This window comes from Salvelinus alpinus, chromosome 13 (genome assembly GCF_045679555.1).
Source record: "Salvelinus alpinus chromosome 13, SLU_Salpinus.1, whole genome shotgun sequence".
NCBI classification, from domain to species: Eukaryota; Metazoa; Chordata; class Actinopteri; order Salmoniformes; family Salmonidae; genus Salvelinus; species Salvelinus alpinus.
In genome coordinates, this window is record NC_092098.1 from 22,027,807 (window position 1) to 22,043,698 (window position 15,892).

Here is a 15,892-nt window from a genome sequence, read left to right on the forward strand (position 1 = left end):
ATGAATTGGAACGCCGACTGCGAGTCAGGCCTAATCGCCCAACATCATTGCCCAACCTCACTAATGCTTTTGTGGCTGAATGGAAGCGAGTTACTGCAGCAATGTTCCAACATCTAGTGGACAGTCTTCCCAGAAGAGTGGAGGCTGTTATAGCAGCAAAGGGGGGGCCAACTCCATATTAATGCCAAAAATTTTGAAATGAGATGTTCGACGAAGGCTCTTTCCTATCGCTCACTCCCTGTCACTCTGAGGTACAACTGTAGGCTGCTGGCCCTCTCTGCTGGCGAGAGAAGGTAACTGCTTCCTGCAGTTGGTGCCCTACTGGAGTAGGATATAGTTGCCCCTAGGCCTTATTATTGTGGTTTCACATGTCGGAAGAAAATACAAACCAAAACCAAAGACAAGTGCACCAGTGTTACATTCCAAAAAGCAGAGGGTTAATGCCTAAATGGAAAAGACCAGGTGAATTTTACATGGGCGAGCACATCCATGGAAACAAGCATCGGAAACAGTGTATAAATCCTTTGCAATGAAGATCTGTGAATTTATTAAGATTTTTACGAATTATCTTTGAAAGACTGGGTCCTGAAAAAGAGACATTTCTTTTTTTGCTTAGTTCATGTTTTCTTATTTAATAATAGTTACATAAATTGGAAAATGCTTTTGTCATTTCAAAGTGTTTTTATATGGTTTCAAAGTCAAGGGACAGCATTTACCACCGCAATTAAATAATGACCCTTCAGCAGATAACAATCCAAAGGAAAAACATGCTACTCCATACATTGTTTATTGTACTTTTAAAATGTTCAATTCATCCACCATTTTATATCATCCATAGAACCATGCCCCAGGCCATGTCCAACCCAGTCATTCATATTCTAATACACCCCACCCCAACCCTCCTCCCGAACCCCAAGCGCAGCGTTCCATTCAATAACAACAACAAAACATACCAATGCACCTCTTAAAGTATAAACATGAAACAAAATGCAGCTGAAACAAAACACAACTATGTACCATTACCTTGCCACAAAAGAAAAGCAAAAGACCAGAACAGAGGCAGATTTCTTTTTTATGTCTCCCAAAGCAAATTTTACCATACAGTCTCTTTAATTAGCGCATAACTAAAGCATATTTAGCTTCCTTATTTATATGCATAGTAACCATACTATCACCATAGCACATATAGAGGAGATGTCTTAAAGACTAGCAGGGTAGTGGTGGCTCCATGGAGGACAGACACACTAGTGAGCTGCATACTAATAAGCCCCAGCCCCCTCTTCCTGTCCCCTCTCAGCCCTCCTGGCTGTAGCATAAGCATTTTACATTTTAGTCATTTAGCAGACGTTCTTATCCAGAGCGACTTACTGGTGAAATTAGGGTTAAGTGCCTTACTCAAGGGCACAGACAGATTTTTCACCTAGTCTGCTCAGGGATTTCGAACCAGCAACCTTTTCGGTTACTGGCCTAACTCTTAACCGCTAAGCTTCTACTATAACATATTTGGTTGTTGAGTATTTGATGCCCCCCATCCCAACCAAAGTGAAGCCTCCTGTCCAAGCAAACCCCATTTGGTCCAAACCACCCATCCCATATATAGGGGTGCCTAACCCCAGCCACCACCACCCTGGGAGCCCCGAGGAGGAGGGACGGGGAGAGGGAAGCATGCTGGGGGGGGGTGTCAAGGTCTTCTTGTCATTCATTCCTGTGCAGAGCAGAGAGAAGCAGTGTCTTTAAGGGGTTGTCATTTGTCCGAGAGAAGCAGTGTCTTTAAGGGGTTGTAATGATTTCCTGTTTCGAGATGAACAGAACACGGATACGGTCGTTATGGCGTGAAGGGTTAATCCATCAACTGTAATTACAAAATATTTGTTTCTTGCTGTTTACCACTCACTGTTATCTGCCATACTACTCTTTCATTCAGCATTGGAAAGACAACAAGCTTGATCTCTTCTAGTCCTATGATTGACTTGTCATAAGTGCTGAGACTGACAGTGGATCAAACTAGGGCTGCACGATATGAGCAAAAAATACAAATCTAAAAAGCATCGTTCTTGTTTGGAACAATATTTTGACAGCATCTGACCTAAAGGAACAGCATGCAAATTTATAGGGAATCTAACAGTGAGGAGGAGGAAATGCTCTGCTGAGTGACAGGTGCATGGTGTGTGTGGGAAGGCCACAAAAGGAGAGAGACAGAGTAAACAAAACAAAACAGACGTTACACCCAGTTAAGAAGTGTTTCCAAATATTGCATGCCATATGGATCTCTTGCGATATGGATATTGCACATGTCAATATTGTGATTTCAATGTGAATTTGCTTAATTGTGCAGCCCTACTCCAATCCCTGGAAACGTCTGTGCTGTCACCCTAAATCCATTCCAAACTTACTCACAACCCCATGCATGACTCTCACAAACCAGGGTGCCTGTCCAATTAAGCATCCACAACCCCAATATGGAATTTAGTAGAGTCGGGAGAAAATGAATTTATTTTACTACTAACAGAAAGAGGCAGAATTTAACATGGTCTCTCCATGCCATCAGGTCCTGGCTCTCCAGGACCACAGAGGAGTCAACTTCCATCCATCATCCTCTCATCACAGGCTCTCCTCACACGGCGGACCCTTGCCCAGCTTCTGACAGGGCCAGATAGTAACAGCCCAGTGAGGGTCCCAAGCTCTCTCCCTCCTGGGGCCCCATGGCAGTACACACATGGTTCACGCTATTTGGCCATGCCAGAATGGACAGATGAATAGCCCTTCCTAATCACTAATCATACATTTCCTTTTAACCACTAACCCTAACCTTAATCGTTACCCTAATGTTACTCCTCACTTCAAACTCTAAACTGAGAACAATAGCTGATGTACTTACTCATCAGTTCTGACAGTATAGCTATACCGTAGTTTGTCCTTTCTAGCATGGCCATCTAGTTTCTACTTCCTCCCTGCTCTACCTGTTTGATCATCTCCCCCGTCCGGCTCTCGATTACGATGGTCTTGGTATCCTTGACGGGCGATGTGGAATTGTAGTCATCAGTTAGCAGGCCCAGGAGGGGGTACTGGTTCCTGTACCTACACAGTCATACACAGTTATCAGTTATACACAGTAAGGACCACATACTGGTTGGTTAAGTATCTCCTGTGCACCAGTACAAAATCCTGTTTTGGGAAATACCACACCAGGCATCCCAAATTACATTAACCCATTTTAGAGGAGCTACTGCCCCAAATATTCCCCATAAAATAGGCTCATGGTATTGTTGGGGGCTGACCTTTTGGTGATAGTGGTCGTGGTGACGTTCTTGGAGCTGTCTCTCTTCTTCTCCTGCTGCAACCGCCAGATCTCCTGGAGGTTAAAGGTCAGAGATGGGAGGTCAAAGGTGAATAGGGAGGGAGGAGGAAGAATGAGGCCTGTGCCGTAATATAGGTGTTAATGATGGAGCTAAAGGTGCACGACGTGTCAGGTAAATACATTTCTGAGGTGACATTAAAGGATCCTTTGGAGCCAAATTAACACAACAACTGTGGGAGAATATAGTCAGACTGGCCTAAACAAAACCAATCACTTGATTATGGAAACAAGTTAGGCAACAAACCCTAGAAGCGGGGTAAGAGCAGACCCTACAAGCAGGGTGAGAACAGACCCTAGAAGCAGGGTGAGAACAGACCCTAGAAGCAGGGTGAGAACAGACCCTAGAAGCAGGGCGAGAACAGACCCTAGAAGCAGGGCGAGAACAGACCCTAGAAGCAGGGCGAGGACAGACCCTAGAAGCAGGGCTAGGACAGACCCTAGAAGCAGGGCTAGGACAGACCCTAGAAGCAGGGCTAGGACAGACCCTAGAAGCAGGGTGAGGACAGACCCTAGAAGCAGGGTGAGGACAGACCCTAGAAGCAGGGTGAGGACAGACCCTAGAAGCAGGGTGAGGACAGACCCTAGAAGCAGGGTGAGGACAGACCCTAGAAGCAGGGTGAGGACAGACCCTAGAAGCAGGGTGAGGACAGACCCTAGAAGCAGGGTGAGGACAGACCCTAGAAGCAGGGTGAGGACAGACCCTAGAAGCAGGGTGAGGACAGACCCTAGAAGCAGGGTGAGGACAGACCCTAGATGCAGGGTGAGGACAGACCCTAGATGCAGGGTGAGGACAGACCCTAGATGCAGGGTGAGAACAGACCCTAGATGCAGGGTGAGGACAGACCCTAGATGCAGGGTGAGGACAGACCCTAGATGCAGGGTGAGGACAGACCCTAGATGCAGGGTGAGGACAGACCCTAGATGCAGGGTGAGAACAGACCCTAGATGCAGGGTGAGGACAGACCCAAGAAGCAGGCTGTTTTTCTAATCCAAAACTGTTGGGTTAATTTGGTTCTCGATTTTTCCAATTACAGGAGTAGACATTTCCTAGATCTGTATCTAAGGGGCCGGGCTGACCAGTGACCAGTAGCTATGACCCCTGACCTCTTCCTGACGTTTGATGACGACCTCCCGCTGCTCCAGTGTTGTCAGCAGCTGTGTGATGCGGAGATGCAGGCTCTTGTCACCTGACCTCTCCGTGGTGTACTCTGTGGTGATCCGCGTCAGCTGGGTCTGGACATACCAACAGATAGTCAGAGATACTCAGTCAGTATAACCACTAGCTACCCATATTTCTTCTCACAAGCACAGTCAGTACTGCTACAGTACTTCCAACAGAGCAGGAAGGCCCCATCCCTGTATCCATGCATCCCTGTAGGCTTCTTACCCTGAGGCTCTGCAGTTCCTTGTCCTTCTCCTGGCGCAGGGCAGCTAGCTGCTCTGAGTACTGACGCGACAGCTCCTCTGTATTCATCTGAATGGTGCTACTGCTGCACTGGCCAGCCAACTGGATGAAGATGGATACAGAGGGAGACACAAGTTAGTTAACAAGTTCGATCTATGAGAATAATTCTACAGTCGGATACTACAGTCATCATGAGTACAAGGAATTGCTAAGAGTTTATTCTCTGAAGTGAGATGGGTTAGAGCCAGAGATGGAGGAGGGTAGCGTTAGAGTACCTTCTGTTTGAGCATCTCATTTTCCTTCTCCAGGGCTCGGTAGCTGCCCTCCAGTTCTTTGATGCGGAAGTCCCTGTTTGAGTCTGTAGTGCGGCTGCTCAGGAGCTGAGTCTCCAGGGTCCGCTGGCTGGAGCTGGTCTCCTTCAGAGATATCTATATGGATGGATGGATGGATGGATAGAGTTACCCACACACAGTCATACACCCATTGCACTAACATACAGGGCAGAGATACTCTCTTTCAAAAACACCTACAGAAGAGGTGTACACGCAGGCAAACACACACAAGCAACATACAGTGGAAGAAACACACATACACACACTCTCCCAAATTCTCACAAAACACACCTACCTGTAGCTGTCTGTTGTTCTCTCGTATGGCTTCAAGGAGGCGGTCATACTGCTCAGCCTGGTCAGCCTTGAAGCTCAGGTCTCTCTCCAGGGACTCCTTCTCACTCTCCAGACGCTGGGAGAACAGAGACAGAGGCAGTAAGACTCTGTAAGACAGCCTGCCTGCATGTATATCTCAATGAGACAGTTAAGAGCATAAGAGGTTCCTATAGTGGCCCAGGCCCCAGATCTTACCCTCAGATCTTCTGACATGTGGATCAGCTCCTCCCTCAGACTGCTGAAGGTAGTCAGAAGGAGACGCATGGTCTTGTCTGCTGTCATACGGGTCTGAGAGGGTGGGAGTGAGGGAGAAAGAGCGAGAGAGATGAAAAATAAAGGAGAGATATTGATGAAAGAGAGGTTAGGTGAGGTTGAATGAGCCATTTTCAGGCATAGTGGAACAACCAAAGGAATATATTTTCCATGGGCGGATTGGCCGTCGAAATTAACAAAAAATTATATAAATATTATATATTTTTTTATATAATGGACACGACTTTTATGCTATTTCTATTTTTCATAGCGATCTATATTGAGTATTTGGCTGACCAGTGGGCAACGGCCGGCCCCCCTACCAAGCTGGGCTGGCCCGGTGGCGCAAATTCACAAGTCAAATGCACATCAGAGAGTGAGACCCACCCTGAATCTGTCAGTCACTCAGTCAAAACAGAAAAACAGAAAGGTGGTCCCAAAAAAGGGTTCTTGAGGCCTGACGCATTTTCTAAAAGTTCTGGTTCTGTTGGTCCGAGTGTTGTGTCTGTGAGAAATGACAGATCAGCTGCAGTGGTGCAGTCAAGGAAGGAAGAAAACAGAGAAATACACACTCCTGCACACTGACACAGATCATGATGCCTACTGCTGCCAATTAGACTTAATATTTTGGCTGTATATTGTACTATGAAATAGATTTAATGTCTACTATAGTAGGCTAATTAGGGAAGGGAGATTTTGGGGAGCATTTAGACACTAGGCTATTTGCAATATACCTGAACAAGTTGTTAGATTGGCTTTTATAACACATAGCGAAGGCAATAGGTGTCACGGCCGTTGTAAGAAGTGGACGAAGGTGCAGCGTGGTGAGCGTACATTTTCTTTATTTATAAAATGACGCCAGCAAAACAAGAAATGAAGAAACGACCGTGAAGCTTACACGGGCTATAGTGCCCCTAACAAAGTCAACTTCCCACAAAGACAGGTGGGAAAAAGGGCTACCTAAGTATGGTTCTCAATCAGAGACAACGATAGACAGTTGTCCCTGATTGAGAACCCTACCCGGCCAAAACATAGAAATACAAATAATAGAACATAGAATACCCACCCCAACTCACACCCTGACCAAACCAAAATAGAGACATAAAACGGATCTCTAAGGTCAGGGCGTGACAATAGGTATCTACTAGCATGTACTCTGCATATAGCTATTTTTTACTAAACACAAGCCAAATGAAGGTACATTTGGGGACTGTGTATTTTAATTGCTTTATCAAAGATTATTCACTTCTGAATCTCAGTCTCTTCAGCCCAGCGAGTGAGTTATTGAGCTGTAGTAACAAGTGACTAACAAGTGTCAGATAACATTACATAGCCACCGCACTTAAGGCTGGAAAGTCCCGTCAATCTCTAGCATGTTTAATTTGCTGAAAGGCCAGTCACTTCTTGGCAGAAAAATATGCATATGCACGCAGCACTGTCAAACGAAGCACAATGCTGGAAATCAATCTGCATCCATATACACTATTCCCAGCATCATTCTTGACAAACATAGAATGTCATATATTGAATTCAATAGAAGAAAACAGAGAGGGAGAGAGAGACTGTCAGATCCTTAATATAGTCATTGGCTGTATTATGCACCCAAAACATTAAGGAACTGGCAGTCTTTATCTCTCCTTCTCTCTCTCTGTTGTCTTCTATTGAATTGTTGTCCCAGTCCGCCCTTGGTGTTACCTGCAGCAGGTAGCGGAGCTGCTGTTTGGTCAGCTCAGATGCTCCTTTGGGGATCAGGGCCTCAATGTCCTCTCTCTCTACCTGCATACACACAAATGGTTACTTTCATTTCATACTTTCACTTCCAGCATATATAAATAGCTACAGTACATCAATTTAAACAATACAAGACTAATATGATGTTATGTAAAACCATCGGTCGCTCCTCCCTGCTGTACCTTGTAGTCATTACTGGGATCTAAGAGGTGTTTCCTGGGAAAGAGATGGAAAGGTAAACACATTACAGGGCATGACAAACACACAATTAGACTAAATAAACCATCTCTGTCTCCAGTCTACACATATTATGATGGAGTCAGCAGCAGAAGGGAACAGAGTTTGCTCAGTGAATCACAGGTACTATGAGTAAACAGAGAGTCTAGAGAAATAAGAGAGGTCAGGTCTGACTGACGGTTGTAATGTCTAGTGACTAATTACGGGATTTACGGTGATGGATGACACTACGGGTGTATTTAGGACGTGTATATAACCTGTGAGTTTATATTACTGAGTTTTACATGAAATTCCTGTGAGTTTTACATTGTGCACCTTTATATATACAGTGGGGAGAACAAGTATTTGATACACTGCCGATTTTGCAGGTTTTCCTACTTACAAAGCATGTAGAGGTCTGTAATTTTTATCATAGGTACACTTCAACTGTGAGAGACGGAATCTAAAACAAAAATCCAGAAAATCACATTGTATGATTTTTAAGTAATTAATTAGCATTTTATTGCATGACATAAGTATTTGATACATCAGAAAAGCAGAACTTAATATTTGGTACAGAAACCTTTGTTTGCAATTACAGAGATCATACGTTTCCTGTAGTTCTTGACCAGGTTTGTACACACTGCAGCAGGGATTTTGGCCCACTCCTCCATACAGACCTTCTCCAGATCCTTCAGGTTTCGGGGCTGTCGCTGGGCAATACGGAATTTCAGCTCCCTCCAAAGATTTTCTATTGGATTCAGGTCTGGAGACTGGCTAGACCACTCCAGGACCTTGAGATGCTTCTTACGGAGCCACTCCTTAGTTGCCCTGGCTGTGTGTTTCGGGTCGTTGTCATGCTGGAAGACCCAGCCACGACCCATCTTCAATGCTCTTACTGAGGGAAGGAGGTTGTTGGCCAAGATCTCGCGATACATGGCCCCATCCATCCTCCCCTCAATACGGTGCAGTCGTCCTGTCCCCTTTGCAGAAAAGCAGCCCCAAAGAATGATGTTTCCACCTCCATGCTTCACGTTTGGGATGGGTTCTTGGGGTTGTACTCATCCTTCTTCTTCCTCCAAACACAGCGAGTGGAGTTTAGACCAAAAAGTTATATTTTTGTCTCATCAGACCACATGACCTTCTCCCATTCCTCCTCTGGATCATCCAGATGGTCATTGGCAAACTTCAGACGGGCCTGGACAAGCGCTGGCTTGAGCAGGGGGACCTTGCGTGCGCTGCAGGATTTTAATCCATGACGGCGTAGTGTGTTACTAATGGTTTTCTTTGAGACTGTGGTCCCAGCTCTCTTCAGGTCATTGACCAGGTCCTGCCGTGTAGTTCTGGGCTGATCCCTCACCTTCCTCATGATCATTGATGCCCCACGAGGTGATATCTTGCATGGAGCCCCAGACCGAGGGTGATTGACCGTCATCTTGAACTTCTTCCATTTTCTAATAATTGCGCCAACAGTTGTTGCCTTCTCACCAAGCTGCTTGCCTATTGTCCTGTAGCCCATCCCAGCCTTGTGCAGGTCTACAATTTTATCCCTGATGTCCTTACACAGCTCTCTGGTCTTGGCCATTGTGGAGAGGTTGGAGTCTGTTTGATTGAGCGTGTGGACAGGTGTCTTTTATACAGGTAACGAGTTCAAACAGGTGCAGTTAATACAGGTAATGAGTGGAGAACAGGAGGGCTTCTTAAAGAAAAACTAACAGGTCTGTGAGAGCCGGAATTCTTACTGGTTGGTAGGTGATCAAATACTTATGTCATGCAATAAAATGCAAATTAATTACTTAAACATCATACAATGTGATTTTCTGGATTTTTGTTTTAGATTCCGTCTCTCACAGTTGAAGTGTACCTATGATAAAAATTACAGACCTCTACATGCTTTGTAAGTAGGAAAACCTGCAAAATCGGCAGTGTATCAAATACTTGTTCTCCCCACTGTATATATATATATATATATATATATGAATACAGTGCCTTCAGAAAGTATTCATACCCCTTGACTTATTCCACATTTTGTTGTGTAACACGCAAGACATTTCAGCTTTTATTTTTTATTTAATTTGTAAAAAAATTCTAAAAACATAATTGCTCTTTGACATTATGGGGTATTGTGTGACAAATCATCTCAATGTAATCCATTTTAAATTCATGCTGTGACACAACATGTGGAAAAAGTCAAGGAGTGTGAATACTTTCTGAAGGCACTGCATATATTATATTCAGTTATAGAGCCTCTCAGTTAGAATATTAGCCCACAGCCTGCCTCACACCTTGACGGTATTTTATGGCCCAGCCTGGCAAGTTAAGAGAGTTAGAGGGACTTTCTGAACCAAGTGTGAAACTGAGGAAACAGGAGAGCCAGAGTTAACACTGATGATTTAAATACTGAGCCAGCCCCTGAAACCACCCCCACAATAGTGTTGTCACGATACCAGAATTTTGACATCAATACCGATACAAGGTTTAGTATCACGATACTCGATACCATCACAATACTGGATACCAAAACAATACCACATCAAAAAAAAAAAAAAGTGTATTAGCCAGTCACAGAATGGCACCTGATCCAGGCAGAGACAGCCAAGTATGCATTAATGAATCAATTATACTATCATACAATCAATTTGACTGTGTTTTTACCAATCTAACTACATAACAACATAATAGTAATCATTTATTTTAATGGTAAATCTCTATTGATAAACTGGGTAAATCAAGATGTAAGCTAGGCCTATTCACAATACAGGTGAATGCATATTCAATAGGAGTGTGTGCATCTACAGTATTGAGTTATTGAGATGGTTTTGGCTGATTTCATTTGGCTACAGATGAAAAACAATCTGTTTCCTTTCCATTTGGAACTTATTTTATTGTGCTGATCAGCAACATTTGTATAGAAAAAGCAATTGGTTATTTGATAAAAGTGTGCCCTGTCTCTAAGACCTAATGATGTCATTCACACACACAGTGAGAGAGAGGAGAGACGTGACTGAGGCAAAGGAGACTAAGTTCATTAATAAAGTTCTTGGCAATGACTATGATTTTTGGTGACAGCTTTGAAATCCTCATATTTTGTGTTATGGTACTGGGGTAGTAAATTGATGTTAGCTTCAGCTGTAAGCTAGTAAGGAAAGTTAGCTTACAAAACTGGAAGCTACCGGTATCTTCTTGCCTAGACATTTTCTTGCGAACAGCAATTAACAGTTGCAACATTTCTACATGCCGTGTTGCATTATTCAAGTGTGTTAGCTTCTGTGCAGCGTGAGTGGGGAGCTAACATGATGCAGCCAAGCTACAGATTGTACCGGAAATAATGTGATATAACCTAAGATTTTTGGTGTTGCAGGAAGTGGGCGTTACAGGAAGGCCCCATACAAACTGCAACAACATAGATCATTCAACTAACCTGTTCTTGGCTATACTTCTTTGTTATCAATTCAGTGAAAAAAGTATTTCAGAAATGTCAGTTTCCAGTTGCAGGTGGGTTTTTTTGTGTTTTTTTGCTAATGGGCAGAATGAAAAATGGGGAGTTTTATCGCTAATCTCATGCTATTTCAAACATTTTGCCATGAGGTTGAAAGAAAATATTGATGTTTAAGAGGTCAGGGATTCTTGAAAGACCGGACAATCTCAACTTTTTTCCCACAAATATTTGTCTTAATATTAACACAATTTGAAATATATATTTTGATAGACCAAAGTATCAGCTATCACACCATGTTAAGGAACAACCTCGTTCTTTTCATAAATCATTTTTACAATTATTGTCCAACAAGTGTTTAAAGGCCATGATTGACCTCTTAAGCATCGGACCCTTTTTTCAATTTTCGCCCAAAATGACACACCCAAATCTAACTGCCTGTAGCTCAGGACCTGAATGCATAATCTTGATACCATTTGAAAGGAAACACTTTGAAGTTTGTGGAAATGTGAAATTAATGTAGGAGAATATAACACATTAGATCTGGTAAAAGATAATACAAAGAAAAAAACATGTTTATTTTAAAATCTTTTTTATCATAATTTTTGAAATGCAAGAGAAAGGCCATAATGTATTATTCCAGTCAAGGCGCAATTTAGATTTTGGCCACTAGATGGCAGCAGTGTATGTGCAACGGTTTAGACTGATCCAATGAACCCTTGCATATCTGTTCAAAATGTTGTATCAAGACTGCCCAAATGTGTCTAATTGGTTTATTAATACATTTTCATGTTCATAATTGTGCACTCCTCAAAACATAGCATGGTATTCTTTCACTTTAATAGCTACTGTAATTTGGACGGTGCAGTTAGATTAACAAGAATCTAAGCTTCCTGCCCACATCTGATATGTCTACAGTGAGGAGAAGAAGTATTTGATACACTGACGATTTTGCAGGTTTTCCTACTTACAAAGTCTGTAATTTTTATCATAGGTACACTTCAACTGTGAGAGACGGAATCTAAAACAAAAATCCAGAAAATCACATTGTATGATTTTTAAGTAATTAATTTGCATTTTATTGCGTGACATAAGTATTTGATCACCTACCAACCAGTAAGAATTCCGCCTCTCACAGACCTGTCAGTTTTTCTTTAAGAAGCCCTCCTGTTCTCCACTCATTACCTGTATTAACTGCACCTGTTTGAACTCGTTACCTGTATAAAAGACACCTGTCCACACACTCAATCAAACAGACTACAACCTCTCCACAATGGCCAAGACCAGAGAGCTGTGTAAGGACATCAGGGATAAAATTGTAGACATGCACAAGGCTGGGATGGGCTACAGGACAATACGCAAGCAGCTTGGTGAGAAGGCAACAACTGTTGCCGCAATTATTAGAAAATGGAAGAAGTTCAAGATGACGGTCAATCACCCTCGGTCTGGGGCTCCATCTCACCTCGTGGGGCATCAATGATCATGAGGAAGGTGAGGGATCAGCCCAGAACTACACGGCAGGACCTGGTCAATGACCTGAAGAGAGCTGGGACCACAGTCTCAAAGAAAACCATTAGTAACACACTACGCCGTCATGGATTAAAATCCTGCAGCGCACGCAAGGTCCCCCTGCTCAAGCAAGCGCATGTCCAGGCCCGTCTGAAGTTTGCCAATCACCATCTGGATGATCCAGAGGAGGAATGGGAGAAGGTCATGTGGTCTGATGAGACAAAAATAGCGCTTTTTGGTCTAAACTCCACTCGCCGTGTTTGGAGGAAGAAGAAGGATGAGTACAACCCCAAGAACACCATCCCAACTGTGAAGCATGGAGGTGGAAACATCATTCTTTGGGGATGCTTTTCTGCAAAGGGGACAGGATGACTGCACCGTATTGAGGGGAGGATGGATGGGGCCATGTATTGTGAGATCTTGGCCAACAACCTCCTTCCCTCAGTAAGAGCATTGAAGATGGGTCGTGGCTGGGTCTTCCAGCATGACAACGACTCGAAACAGACAGCCAGGGCAACTAAGGAGTGGCTCTGTAAGAAGCATCTCAAGGTCCTGGAGTGGCCTAGCCAGTCTCCAAGACCTGAACCCAATAGAAAATCTTTGGAGGGAGCTGAAAGTCCGTATTGCCCAGTGACAGCCCCGAAACCTGAAGGATCTGGAGAAGGTCTGTATGGAGGAGTGGGCCAAAATCCCTGCTGCAGTGTGTGCAAACCTGGTCAAGAACTACAGGAAACGTATGATCTCTGTAATTGCAAACAAAGGTTTCTGTACCAAATATTATGTTCTGCTTTTCTGATGTATCAAATACTTATGTCATGCAATAAAATGCAAATTAATTACTTAAAAATCATACAATGTGATTTTCTGGATTTTTGTCTCTCACAGTTGAAGTGTACCTATGATAAAAATTACAGACCTCTACATGCTTTGTAAGTAGGAAAACCTGCAAAATCGGCAGTGTATCAAATACTTCTTCTCCCCACTATATGTCCTGGGAATTTTTGGGGTTACTTACAACCGCATGCTAATCACATTAGCATTATGTTAGCTCAATCGTTCCGTGGGGGGGGGGGGGGGACACCGATCCCATAGAGGTTAATTCTAACATTAGATTATTCAAATATGTAATACAAATCTCCAAACTCCAGGGCATATTTTTTAAGCATTTTGGCGTGTTTTTATTTTATTTAGAATATAGAACAACATTTATAAAGCAAACATTATCCTGTAGGTCTAGCGCAGTAAATACTTCCATTGTTTAAGCATATGTTGCAAAACAGTGATTAAAATATTTTTCTGAATATTGACAAAAAGTATATCTTCAGGGGGTTAGCCATCAGTGACACAGTTGACAAGTCACTGACGGAGTTGACAACAGATACTCAAAACAGACATATTTTTACCTCTAAAAATAAAAGTTCAATACAACCAATTGTAAAATATGGAAAATTATTCATTTATAAATCCCCAATAAAAACAACTACTTTATCAGATCTTTCAGTACTCTGATGGAGTTGACGGTAGACAAAAGTCTGTTGGAGTTGATGTTTTGTGGAGGTGACAAAAAATTCATTTTTCTTCTTCATTCAAGTGGTACACACAGTAGCAATTTTGGATTTCGTCAGTTGCTTTATGACTCTAAAACTTAGTTAAATGTACACTGAACAAAAATATAAACGCAACATGCAACAATTTCAAAGATTTTCCTGAGTTACAGTTCATATCAGGAAATCAGTCAATTGAATAATTCAATAGGCCCTAATCTATGTATTTCACATGACTGGGAATACAGATATGTATCTGTTGATCACAGATACCTTAACAAAAGGTATGGGCATGGATCAGAAAACCAGTCAGTATCTGCTGTGACCATCATTTGCCATCGTGCAGCACGACACCTCTCCTTTGTATAGAGTTGATCAGGCTCTTGATTGTAGCCTGTGGAATGTTGTCCCACCCCTCTTCAATGGCTGTGTGAAGTTGCTGGATATTGGTGGGAACTGGATCATGCTGTCATACAGTACATATCGATCCAGAGCATTCCCAAACATGCTCAATGGGTGACATGTCTGGTGAGTATGAGAATTGTGTACAGATCCTTGTGACATGGGGCCATGCATTATCATGCTGAAACATGTGGTGATGGCAGTGGATGAATGGCATGACAATTGGCCTCAGGAACTCATCACGGTATCTGTGAGCATTCAAATTGCCATTGATAAAATCCAATTGTGCTTGTTGTCTGTAGCTTATGCCTGCCCATACCGTAACCCCACCGTCACCATAGGGCACAACGTTGACATCAGCCAACCGCTCGCCCACACGACGCCATCTATCTGCCCAGTACAGTTGAAACCGGAGTTCATCAAAGAAGAGCACACATCTCCAGCGTGCCATTGGCCATGAAAGGTGAGCATTTGCCCACTGAAGTCGCTTACAACACCAAACTGCAGTCAGGTCAAGACCCTGGTAAGGACAACGAGCACACAGATTAGCTTCCCTGAGATGGTTTCGGGCAGTTTGTGCAGAAATTCTTTGGTTGTGCAAACCCACAGTTTCATCAGCTGTCTGGGTGGCTGGTCTCAGACAATCACAGGTGAAGAATCTGGATGGGGAGGTCCTGGGCTGGCGTGGTTACAGGTGGTCTGCGGTTGTGAGACCAGTTGGACACACTGGCAAATTCTCTAAAACGACATTGCTTATGGTAGAGAAATTAACATTAAATTCTCTGGCATCAGCTCTGGTGGACATTCTTGCAGTCAGTATGCCAATTGTACGCTCCCTAAAAACTTGAGACATCTGTGGCATTGTGTTGTGCACACAGGTACACCTTGTCCCCAGCACAAGGTGTACCTGGGTAGTGATCATGCTGTTTAATCAGCTTCTTGATATGCCAAACCTGTCAGGTGGATGGATTATTTTGGCAAAGGAGAAATGCTCACTAACAGGGATGTAAACAAATTTGTGCACAAAATTAGAGAGAAATAAGCTTTTAGTGCGTATGGAAAATTTCTGGGATCTTTTATTTCAGCTCATGAAACTTGGGACCAACACTTTTCTACATGTAATGAGGACATGCATAAGGGGTCCTTATAGTATAGCTTACCCTGCTCATTCCAAGTCAATCTGACAGAGTTGACCAAATCTCTGGACACATCTTTTAGGAATCACAGTTTTGAGAGAAATATTCTTTAAATTCACAGAGGGGTATTGCAAGAAACTACATAAGATCATGTTTCAGTTAGTATCCATTACTGCAAATTTCTTGAATTTTAAACACTTTTTTAGAGTTTGAAATTGCGATCCTTTGTTCCGGACAA

General features: G+C 43.1%; 1 protein-coding gene across 1 annotated transcript in view; it reads right to left on the reverse strand.

Moving 5' to 3' along the window:
• Positions 1-516: 516 nt before the first annotated feature.
• Positions 517-15,892, reverse strand: part of LOC139536713 (golgin subfamily A member 5-like) — a 37,798-nt gene continuing 22,422 nt past the window's right edge. Inside the window, exons 6-15 of the mRNA XM_071337318.1 lie at positions 7,594-7,627; positions 7,376-7,456; positions 5,624-5,716; positions 5,391-5,504; positions 5,039-5,191; positions 4,746-4,865; positions 4,463-4,591; positions 3,279-3,352; positions 2,961-3,078; positions 517-1,705 (exon numbers count right to left, since the gene is read on the reverse strand). Of these exons, the coding sequence (XP_071193419.1) occupies positions 1,700-1,705; positions 2,961-3,078; positions 3,279-3,352; positions 4,463-4,591; positions 4,746-4,865; positions 5,039-5,191; positions 5,391-5,504; positions 5,624-5,716; positions 7,376-7,456; positions 7,594-7,627 (922 nt within the window). The 3' untranslated portion in view covers positions 517-1,699. The remainder of the gene's footprint in view (positions 1,706-2,960; positions 3,079-3,278; positions 3,353-4,462; positions 4,592-4,745; positions 4,866-5,038; positions 5,192-5,390; positions 5,505-5,623; positions 5,717-7,375; positions 7,457-7,593; positions 7,628-15,892) is intronic.